This window comes from Corticium candelabrum, chromosome 2 (genome assembly GCF_963422355.1).
Source record: "Corticium candelabrum chromosome 2, ooCorCand1.1, whole genome shotgun sequence".
Lineage (NCBI taxonomy): Eukaryota > Metazoa > Porifera > Homoscleromorpha > Homosclerophorida > Plakinidae > Corticium > Corticium candelabrum.
In genome coordinates this window covers 5,259,449-5,270,908 of record NC_085086.1, presented here as the reverse complement: position 1 = coordinate 5,270,908, position 11,460 = coordinate 5,259,449, and the positions used below count along the sequence as shown (strand labels likewise).

The 11,460-nt window shown below is 39.4% G+C and overlaps 3 protein-coding genes and 1 long non-coding RNA gene across 5 annotated transcripts in view; 1 reads left to right on the top strand and 3 right to left on the bottom strand.

The window, feature by feature from the left end:
* The window catches only part of LOC134176352 (fibronectin type 3 and ankyrin repeat domains 1 protein-like), a 3,051-nt gene extending 2,014 nt beyond the window's left edge, over positions 1 to 1,037 (bottom strand). The window contains exons 1-3 of the mRNA XM_062643023.1: positions 939 to 1,037; positions 774 to 872; positions 390 to 485 (exon numbers count right to left, since the gene is read on the bottom strand). Of these exons, the coding sequence (XP_062499007.1) occupies positions 390 to 485; positions 774 to 872; positions 939 to 1,037 (294 nt within the window). The remainder of the gene's footprint in view (positions 1 to 389; positions 486 to 773; positions 873 to 938) is intronic.
* Positions 1 to 1,421, bottom strand: part of LOC134198203 (probable serine/threonine-protein kinase DDB_G0281745) — a 12,300-nt gene extending 10,879 nt beyond the window's left edge. The window contains exons 1-5 of one of the 2 annotated variants that reach the window (XM_062667548.1): positions 1,376 to 1,421; positions 1,220 to 1,292; positions 939 to 1,069; positions 774 to 872; positions 390 to 485 (exon numbers count right to left, since the gene is read on the bottom strand). The gene's annotated coding sequence lies outside the window, so the exon portion shown is untranslated. The remainder of the gene's footprint in view (positions 1 to 389; positions 486 to 773; positions 873 to 938; positions 1,070 to 1,219; positions 1,293 to 1,375) is intronic. The other variant, XM_062667549.1, reaches the window with a different exon arrangement.
* A 59-nt stretch (positions 1,422 to 1,480) lies between these two features.
* On the top strand, positions 1,481 to 2,140 carry LOC134198137 (uncharacterized). Its single transcript, XR_009972786.1, has 3 exons — positions 1,481 to 1,545; positions 1,629 to 1,713; positions 2,098 to 2,140. It is a non-coding gene; the product is annotated as an uncharacterized LOC134198137 (long non-coding RNA).
* Positions 2,141 to 9,065: 6,925 nt separating this feature from the next.
* On the bottom strand, positions 9,066 to 10,659 carry LOC134198207 (uncharacterized). Its single transcript, XM_062667556.1, has 2 exons — positions 10,131 to 10,659; positions 9,066 to 10,066 (listed from the first exon to the last, which is right to left on the bottom strand). The coding sequence occupies exons 1-2, from the start codon at positions 10,554 to 10,556 to the stop codon at positions 9,293 to 9,295; spliced, it is 1,200 nt and encodes a 399-aa protein (XP_062523540.1). The 5' UTR covers positions 10,557 to 10,659; the 3' UTR covers positions 9,066 to 9,292.
* Between the last annotated feature and the right edge of the window lie 801 nt (positions 10,660 to 11,460).

Genomic DNA, 11,460 nt, shown 5'->3' with positions numbered 1-11,460 from the left:
GTACCACAAGGGTCTAGCCGTACCATCTAAACCACATCTAGCTAATATCATTTTAGCATTGTTACACCAGAGTCTAGTAGAGAGTTGCTGATGGAAATGACAAACAGATTGGCTAATTGAAACATTACGTTTAAATGAAGCTCTACGTGCTATGATCTTGAGCACTTGAAGGCTAGAAGCTGTTCAAAGACCCACAGTCTCATCCACAAGCGGATGAAAAATGCTGCGTGTGCTGGACATATATATATATATATATATATATATATATATATATATATATATATATATATATATATATATATATATATATATATATATATATATATTACTGTACACATAAATATATCTTACAGCACATCAAACATGAAACATCAAACACAAACACTCACCTCACTCGTCAGATTAACATCAGCATTAGCTGATAATACCATATCAATGATTGAATCATCACCTCGATATGCTGCTCTCATTAAAGGAGTCCATCCCTACAATGAAAGAAATTGCGTATTATTATTTGTACAATTAATTAATATAATATTTGTCTTATCACAAGCCTCTTTACATCATTGAAATCTCATAACCTTGTTCATTTATTCATTCATTATAATATACAAAAACAATGTAATCACCACAGCAAAATTTCTAGTACAAACTGCCTCAGTCTAAACAGAGACTGAGGCAGTACAGTCAAAGTACTGCCTTCATGTGCAGCCAAAGTTCCATTCAATCATTCTTTCATTCAACACATTGACTTTACTTAAATCAACACCTACATATCTTGTAGCTTTGTTAACATTTGATCCCTTCTTTACTAGTAATTCAACAATAGACCTGTAGCAATTGTCACAAGCCCTAGCCAGCACAGGCCATCCCTAAATAGAGTGAGTTGTATCAATAAACAATAAATATATTTATTAGGCACTCAGTAAATAACATACATCATAATCACACTCATCTGGAGAAGCTCCCGCAGCTAGGAAACCTTCAACCTCAAAAACCTTGTTGTTCTTTACGGCTGATACTAAAGTATTATCCATGTGATGTCTGATATGTGTCCCGGCCACTCATACTACCATCACATGAACACATCACTCTAGTAATTAAACCTAATCTTTGCAATTTCACTCACAAACAAGAAATCAGTCAACATATTACTCTCTCATAACAAACCTACACTACATCATACTAATAAAACATTAGCAGCTACTGAATAACTTACTGATAGATAGGTGTTCGTAATTGTGGACACACCCTTGTAATTCGAACGCTGCTAATTCTGGTAGTAACTGAGACTGCAACGGAGAAAGAGAGAACGAAAGAGTGAAAAAAACAAAATGTATGAACCAATGTCTAAGCTTCGGAACCATACATGTACCTGTACGAGGGACAACAGCTAGCTGGGGCACATGCTGAATATACGGGGCAATGTCTGTAGAAACCCCGGATGCGAGTTGCATCCGAAATATTCTCTCAGCAAGCGACTGTCGGACTGGTTCTGATTAATTAATAGCTGCACTAGATACGCGGATGTTTTGCCACATGCTGGTAATTTCTGTAGTGATCTAGAACGTTTTCTGTGTTTCTCTGACCGGTGCGTATTACTAAACTTCATCCTCGATATTCCCCAGATTGTCATGTTGGATTGAAATCGCAAATCATTGTTTCCGGTCAAATTTAACAATGAATGAGGCCAAAATTGTGGCCTCAATTGAGGTACTTTGAGAGCAGATGTGTTGATAACAATAATATATTTAATTATTGATATTAAATAGGTTTATTTTTTTCTTGCTTATTAATTCTGCTTAGATACAGATATAAACATGGCTTTGCTTGTTATCGAGTGTATAACAACAGTGCATTTTTAATAGGTTAATACTTGAAAATTGTTGTTTGCAGACTCAAGCTATACAGTCCATTTAAGAAATAATTTTGTTAGATGCGTGTGTCTATATGTAGTTGGTGTAGTTATGCTATGTGTGGCAAAATGTTAATTTTGTATTTTCTATTATTCAATAATTGAGAAAGAAACAGTATTTTTATTAATTAGCTAAACTAATTTAGTTAATATTCATTTTCATTTTCTATTCCTACTTTTAGGTTATAGAACTTTATGAACTAGAGCAGCAACTGTTCATCTTTCCACACCAGTGACAAAAGAAATGAAGGTCAGATGAATACGTGTCATTGTTTTCGCAGTTTATCTAGACTACAGTTGTTGTAGAATACAGAATAGCAAAATGCAATTATTCCACTATAGTTCTACATGTTGGATAAATGACGTCGATTTTAGTCAGTCTCTCAAACAATGCGCTTCGACGTTGATATCAGTAGCAGTGATTTTCCTAACCCCCTTAAAACATGCGCCCTTATCTTACCCATACTTGGCCCTGCCCCTATAGAGGCGTGGCCTAGTCGGTACACAGTACGTACTGAGTAGTAAACGTTTTCTACGGTCAATGTAATTGTAATGTATGTATATCAACCACACTTGTAGACAAGTTTCATTATTAAACCAAAATTCAAACGAAGGTCTTTACTAATAATGCCACTTTGTGACTATGCTCATCATGTTATAATGTAGTCATACAAATTATGTCTAGATACTGTCCAAGTATTATATTCAACTGCAGTATATATTAAACAAACATGTGGGCATGTTTTACTAGTTTAATGTAATTGTTAACCATACTTGTGCAAACAAACTTTTAATAACAGTCTGTGTTTATGTTTATTATGTTATGTGGCAGTGAGTGCCTCTAGCACTTTGCGCCCAGGGTGCTGTTCAAGTAACCTCCTAGCTTTGTGCTTTTCCCACTTGCAAAATGCACACTCAAAATTGTACTGATACATAGGTGGTTCTTCTATTGAAATACGCATCATCAAGCAGTCAATTTTCTCTTCAGACAAACGGTTTTCTAGTTTTAGGATTGCTGACAAGAGAATCCTCTTTCACAGCCAGCTTTTGTTACTGGTATGACAAGTATATCTGTTAACAGTTACTGGAACAAGCGCTAGACGCAAAGTCAGTTTAGCAGTACAACAGAACACGCCTGCTAGTAACCTACGGTCTACCCCATAAGGAAGTGATCATGGGTTATGAGATGGAGGTCACACCAGGTGTGCTCATTAGAGCTTGTACATGTGACATCATTTAACCTAAAAGGTTCCAGTTGCTTTCTGTACGTGTTAAAAGATAATTGGATAATGATCATAGCTTCACCCCTTGTATATGAATCCTCTGTTTCCTTTGTAGGAATTGCTTACTTTACATTGTAAACGAAAATGCCAGGCTCTGCTATACCAAGATCATCTTGAAGGTCCTAAAGGTAGCAGAAATATTGCAGATTTTGAAGTTCAACCTTATGGGGAATATTCTAAAATTACTGGAGTAATGGCCGGGTTTCAGTAGACAATAATGCACTTAATAGGATGCGTCCCGCTGTCCGAAATCTGCGTCCCAATCTCCTCAAATGCGTTCCAGGACGCATCAAATGTATTGTAGAAAAATCACTACACTAGCAATTGACATGTAGAATGGCATTTCAACATTTGTAACCCAGTTGATGCCTTGCTGTGTGTAATTGCAGAGAATAGCTTCGGTATGAAAGTTGAAACTATTCTCTGCAATTACAAAGTATGAAGTAAGACTTGCACAGGAACTTAGGCAGCAGGCCCAGATCAATTATTTTCTACTTGCAAGAGTGCAAAGTCTTCCACAGACTCGAAACTCTTGATGGTTTATGTGGTGTATGTGGGCGAGACCAGTGTACTTAGATAAGCTATATTATAACGCTACGAACCGACGCTAGCAATGTCCACACACAAAGATTCTAATTCCGGTAGCTATGTCCTCGGATATACTCACACACTATGTAAATACTAAAACCCCGCCCCTTGTTCAGCTAAAGGTCCACTCGCTCTGGAGCCTTCTTTATTCTCGATGATCTTCTAAGTAGAGTTGATACAGCAGGTGCAGTAGTATTAGTAATAACAGATGGTTGCTCCTGTTGTTGTTGTGATGCAAACTCTGTCTTATCAGTCTCACACGATTGATCATTCACTTTAGATTCTGACATAGGCATTTCTGAAACTGGTGTGTCCTCCTCCATCAATGAAGTGTCAGGTATCTTCGTCGTCAGATCTCAAAGAGCTTTCTTCTCTTTCTGCTATACGAATCTTTCCTTTATTGGTGAACATGTCCCTTCCAGATCATTCCAAAGTCTACTGGTATAATGATAATACCAATTCTCAGCGTTGTTTTCTTGCTGCGGCCAATGAAGGTATTCCCTTTTACTATGAGGAGTGCTCCTCTTCTGTAGTAATACAGCAGCCAGCATGTGGTCGAACGATACATTCTTGTTTTTCCTTATCTTCAGTTTCCTCTTGGTAGTTTGCACCTGCTGCTGCTTTAGTCATTGGAATGACATCAATCCATTTTGAGCGAGCATTCACGACTATCAGTAGCCTTCGTCCCATAACTGTTCCTGCAAGTCAATATAAACTCTTTACAAAGTTTTTTCGACTCGGCCTTTCAATGAAACCTTGCTTCTCAATGATGAAGGAAAAATTGTACCCATACCCTTAAAAGACAGTTCTCTTCAATAGTAAGTTCTTCCCTCCTGGCATAATATGGCTTCATTTTTTGTTGTTGTGACACTTGTGCGACCACCCTCGTCAGGTGTGCAGTGCATTACTACTTTAGATAGGACCGAGTTCTTTCTGGTTGTTTGAGCAATTTCCTTACTTGTCACAGCCTTCTGAAGCTTCTGTAGTTGCCCTACGGTAAACAGATGTGCTGCTAGTGCTCTAGTCTCGGTTTCTTGCTTTGCAGAAATTGGATTTTTCGGCAAGGCATCTGCATTTGCGTACTCCTGTGAAAATCTGAATTACAAATTCTTAATTAAGGTGTTCTTCCTTAGTCTTGCCTGTGACTAAAATATCGCCTTAATATATCACGATGACTTGCACTTGCTGTAGTACCTTTTCCATTATTTGTTGGAAAATTGCCACGCGTTTGATATACCGAATGGTAGTCATTTGTACTCTTACAGTCCTCCGTGAGTGTGGACTGGGACATATTTTCTAGATTCTTTGTCTAGAGGCACCTGTAGATGAGCTTGCGCCAACTCAAGCTCACTGAAGTATTGACCTCCTGTAGCTAAGAGATATTCTGGCCTCGAAAGTGGATATTGTTCTATCGTTAGAGCTTGGATGACATTGAATTAAAAGCCTCCACACAATCGTACGGTCCCCCCTTTGGAATTGGAACCAAGGCCGTTGCCCATTCGTTATCACTCACTCTCTCTACGATGCCTTGTGTTTCTAGGCGAGTTAATTCTTGCTGTATTGGCTCACGTATAGCATATGGTACCTGCCTACCTCGGAAGAACTTTGGTTGTGCTTCCTCAACCAATTTCATTTGGCCATATACTCTTTCAACGTACCCACTTCCTCTTGAAATTCAAATTTCTCGATATTTCATCAACATCTCCAGGGTAACTTCAGTTACCCACGTTATTACCTTCCAGTCTAACTGAACAGCGTCTAACCAGTCTCTACCAAATGTTGATTGTATATCTCCTTCACGACTCTGAAAACCAACTGACAACTCTGTCCCTTGTAATCCACGTGCAGATTGGCTTCTCCCAAGACAGAGATTTGTTCCCCAGAGTTAGTTCTCAGATTCACTCGAGGAGGTTGCAATTCTAGTTTAGTAAACTATTTACGTCTCGTCTGTAATGAGGTAATGTGACCAGTGCGCCTGTATCCTAATCATATCCAATAGAATTCCATTGATCAGTGTTTGGATGATGTTGTGGATTATAGCTAAAGTCCATTCAATCTCGTGAGTATAGGAGCTACAACGTGTGGATGTTTATTATTGACTCACAAACGTGGGCTTTCGTGGATGAAATACTGATTACAATGAAAACCTTCCTAGATGTAACTGCTCAAATTGCCTCCTGGCAAGGGTATCTAGTACGTTTCCATGTACATGATTCTTTTCTATATCAAGGTTGGTTGTCTTCCAGTATTAGCGTCGAGCGACATTTTTACGTGTTCCGTGCCACTTCTGTGAGGTCGGATTCTACGCTCACATAGTTGGGACGACCAAGTGCAAGCAATGTCCGTACGGAACGACAACGAAAAGTTAGCGCTCTTCAAAGATGGCCGACTGCACCTTTGCGTTTCAGATTACTGTTGACATGGGAGTTTCCTGGTGGTCAGCATCAGTTTTACGCAAATCCGAGGATAACAAGTGCCCTATTGGCTTCACTGTTTCTCTCTGCTAAAACGCAACGTATTATTACATTGGAACAGGGATCATTCGGTTGCTAATCATCATTAGTTTACTGGTTATTTTATTACAACATATCATAAAAAACCGAAGAGCACGTGAACCGGCATTTCATCGTCACATACAAATATTGAATGATGTCTGGCAGAGCAATTGGCAAGAGATATGACTGGAAAACGAAATAGGAGGAGGAACAGCGGAGAAGATTGTGGAAAGGGCAATACCGTGATTTGGAAGTTGCTGTAAAAATGGCCGTCGGGGACGACGATGGGTAGTCGTCGTTGAAATTCGCACGAGAAATTAGGTTTATGCAAACACTGCTTCATCCAAATATTTTACTCTTTATCTGAGCGGGCACAACGAGTGCACAAGCACTACGTTTCTCGTCGTCGAGTTTTTACGTACTGGAGGACGTCAGTATGCAAAAACTTGGAGGTGTACAATTGTCTTCGCTCAAGACGCTTGAAGGGAATGGAATTTCTTCACCAATTGGATCCACCGAGAATACATCGAGATCTCTAGAGCGACAACTTGTTAGTCAGTCAAAGTTGGGTTGTTAAATTCGCTGATTTTGATATTGGAAAATCTGTTCCATCTATGCGGGATCACCGACAAACAATCAGATATATGCCGTTGATCGACAGTCATTCACAATCGGATCCTCTGTTTGAGGTGGGACGGTTATCTGAAGATGGACTTTGGACGGTGAGATGGAGAGAACCAGAGCTTTCGCGACGTCAGAGCTACGATGGATCGATCGATGTCTACATGTACTCGAAGACATTCGTACTATTCATACATTAATTCTTCTCTATTTTGTAAAATTTCTATATATTCAATTTTGGAATAGTGCTTTAGGATATTAGGACAAAGGTTTTGTGTACTATATAAGGTGAGTAAGAAGCAAGAACACTAAATTTTCGTGATATATCCGGGTCATATACAAAGACGCGTGATATGAGTTTTCAGGAGTGATTAGCCAGTGATCCGCGGCAGCCGCTGCCTCAATTAGCGCTGACAAAGAATATGACCCTATAAAAGCAGCTCTTCGCTTCGTCACCGTTTTCAATAGCTGCCGCCGGATATTGTCCGTTCACGCAACCGGCTGCGGCTCACACAAGCGGCACGCAGTTACTGTAAATCAGACTTTGCCAATCACAGTTGAAACTATTTTATAAAAGCAATTCTAAATATATTATTAAAATAAATGATTACAAGTAGACAAAATACAGAACAAGATAATAAGAACGAGAGACCTTATGAGCGTTATTCAGAAACGTAGAAGCAGAAGAGAGTAGTAATGTTCTAACTAATTATTGGATTAGTTAACTGCATGTTCTAACTAATTATTGGATTAGTTAACTGCGTGCGTGAGTTTGTTTTGTTTTGGTTCTAGCTGCAGCCGTCTACATTAGAGCATACTGTTGGTCTAAAGGAGCACCAGTTTACAATTATAACACTTTTGAACCCCATTTTAAAGCGTTGGCTATTTGTTATGTGGCCAATCGTTTAACAAATGACATTAGATTTATTTGATATAAGATGAGGTGCACTGTAGTTGTGAGTAAAAATGGCAAGCACGTTTTTGTTGCTTGGAAAACTTCCATATGCATAGAAAATTCTTAAAATTTCTAGATACGAGCTTGCGCTTCTGGTATCTGTCGATTTCACTTTATCAGCTCAATCTAACTGACAAGAATGAATCACTGCTGACCTGTTTTGGTTCTAAGGTTTCCGTGGTTTAGGAGAAAGGTACCCAACAACGCCAATGACGTGTCTAATTGGTATATGCAAGTTTGAAGTGCAAACGTCAAGCTGAGAGTCACGTTACTAGTAAAACATTGCACATCATATTTCATAAGCAAAATGGCCATTCCATAAATTATTTAATGCATTCTCATATTTTAAACCCTTGAAAGACTTAAATTATTTTCTAAGAGTTTTACGCTTCTACATCCATCGTATACCTAAAGGTAAGCCGTTCATTTGTTTATTGCTCATGTTTCTATTTTACTTGTGATTCGTGTCAGTCCACTGAAAGGCCAAAATCGTACTGGGCACAATCATGTGCTGTGTACGTAGTCTGCCTGAACCAGATGTTGAAATTAACTGTCAACGCTTACAAAAGCTAACAGATAACGGGACTGAATATTGATTGCTGTGCTTGGACCATCTTCACTAAGAATTTAATGTCAAATAAACGCCATAAATCCCTTTCTTGAGTAAATGTTGTCTGCGACTTGACTGTTGATCGTCTAACTGTATGGTTTGCATGGGTATTTCCTGACATGGTTCAATCTTCTTCTATGCACAAATCCGAGTCTAATTTGCGAATGCAGATGGAGCACCCCGAGGCAATTGCCTTCCAACGGTCGGCCTAAACTTGAGACTAAAGTTGAGCAAGCTTGTTAACACATATAAGACTAATGGTAATACATAATACATGCAGGCGCAAAGTTTGTAGTATACTGAAAAGCTATACAGATGCATTTTGCTATTATGCGTACACGACCCTGTTGTCCCTAGCTTGACTTCTTTACGATTTCTGTGTAAACGTTTTGAGCGCGGAAGTTCAGGTGAGACAGATGCGTGTGTACTCGTGCACAGTGTAAGATTTAAAAAATGCAGTATAGATATTCTAAGATCTTTTATTTCTATTTTAGTTATCCTTCTGCTAAGTATTAGGGCTGGGCTCCATATACGCAAGCATACCTCATTTGACGCAAACAATACATTATCAAATTTTCTAAGTGTCTGAACACGTGGATTGTAAGTTTTACAATTTTATTTTACTATACATTGGCTGACACTGTAGTGCAAGAATTGTAGTATTTTTGTTATCGATTTGCTCTGTCCGTTTTCTTACTACTACGAATATACCGCGAAATTACAACTTCACCGCTATGGCGTTAATTAAACTAATCAAATTGCATATTTCTGTTCTTCGTTTGAAGATACAGTTACTCGTTGTAAACTTGTTCATAATCAGGAAATTCAATTAGGCTCGTTGATATTGTGAGTTATCCAGTCGGTGACGTTCTTGTTGTTGTCGACTTTTGTCAAGACGGGGTCCGTCAATCGACCGGAAATGCCACTAAGGACTTGAAACAAGACCCACTGACCATTTTGGACTCTACATGCAGTTGCTGCCCAATTGGCTTCTGTTTGATCTGTATCTACTACTGCGGCATTTGACGTATTCAAAATTAGTTTCTTTACATATCCGTTACGAACATCAGTTTTGGATCCCAAGCAGTGAAGGTCTGTGACGGTATCACCATTTGATGCTAATGATATTGGTTCAGTAGGACATAATCCTTTATTGTGTCTAGATGTCTTCATCTTCACTAGTGCCATGTCATATGCCACACCTTGCCCATCCGATCGAGCCTGCCACTGTGGGTGTAAAACAACGTATTTTGCTCTAGAGGACTTCCTCATCTGTCGAGCATTGCTGACTCCCAAACTGATTACCAGACGTGTTGGTGTGCGTGTGTAGTTACTAACACAGCGAGCCGATGTCAGAAGCCAAGAGTCATGAATTACAACCGCATCGCACTGTGTCTTGCAGAGTTGACGATCCCAAATGAAGGCATGCCATGGCATGTCCGTGCAGTTGACAGAATCGTTTATCTTCTTTTGAGCAGAAGCAACAGATCTACAGGAATTTGATTTGTGTTTTGCTTTGTTAGTTGTTGTTGTAAGATTGTTCATATCGTTAAAGCAATGATTGTCAGGAAGATGTCTGAGATAGTCTCTTTCCCACTCCTAGAAAGGAATGCAGTAGAGTATATCGCATGTGACACTGATATAGTCTAGTGATAGACGTTACCTTTATACTGAACATTCCAGGACTGTTTAGATTCCAAATTCCTCCAACTCGATTGGTTTGATTCATAAAGACAATCACGTCGTCTCCAGCCTTGGTGTGTTTATGTATAACTTGACAATTTCTGTCACCTCGGCTAACATTTATCTCCATACTTGAATGTTCAAGTATTCCTTTCAAGTTGCAAATCAATTTTGCTGCATACATTTTGTCATCCTTGTGAGTGCCTTCATAAACCTTAGTGATTCTGATCTTGGTAATAAACTGAGCCTGGCTGATCTGTTCTTCTCTAAAACGAATAGAAGGAATGCGACCTGCAAATCTCTCTGGACTTGTATCAAATTGTGAATAGCTCGAGCAACTTAAAGAGAGACTTTGCTGAGTTGACAATAGCAACAAAAGAATTGGACACAGCAGTGATTGATTCATGAAGACTTCTTCGATCTGGAAATACCAGAACTGATTGCAACGGCAGTGTCAACTGGCTATATGTCTTATGGCAATTGCGTGGGAGGAACAAAAAACAACGTAGTGTAGACGTCAGTTGAAATCCGCCTAACTACACCGCACAATAGCAATGAGCTACATCCACACTTGATCTGCAAATGGCACCTTTCTGACCACGACCGGATGGCAATATATACTTGCGAACGTCACGTTAGAGCTAGCTAAAGGCCATGCAATCAATTGCGGTCTAGACTCTATTATTATATACGTGTGTTCACACTATGGTTTGCAAACCATGGTGTGTTACGTTTTGATTTGCGTGATACGAGGAATAATTAGCATACAGTGCAAACTTATGTTCAAACTGCACCGGGTTTGATTACCTGGTTTGTCAACCTAGCAAGCTGTTGTGATCCATTGTTTGAGCAGGAATCTCTAGACATGACGTCTTACAACAGAGTTAGAATACTCCGCATGACAAACGACACAACAGTACGGAACTCTGTGTTAGCACTGAGATAGCGACGGAAACGACGTCATCTGTCATCTTGCACGCGCTAAGTTCTTGCGGTTGACGCCCTGTTTCTGCAGCATCCACCACAGTAAGACGATGATTTCCACTGCTACTCCCGTAGCTATGCGCTAGGCAGACTGTTACTCTGGTTACTAGGCGCTAAACAGCCAGCAGTGTTTTGATAGCTCCAAACCAGACTCAAGTAACGGCAAACCTAGCTTTGCAAGTACGGCTTGCAAACTAGCAAAAACCAACATTTCATGGGGCAGGTGCAACGTTTATCACTAATGATAACAAGCTCAAATTAGGCTCGCAAACCATAGTGTAAACACACTTACTATACGACACTTTCAAGTGAGTTACTGTGGTTGA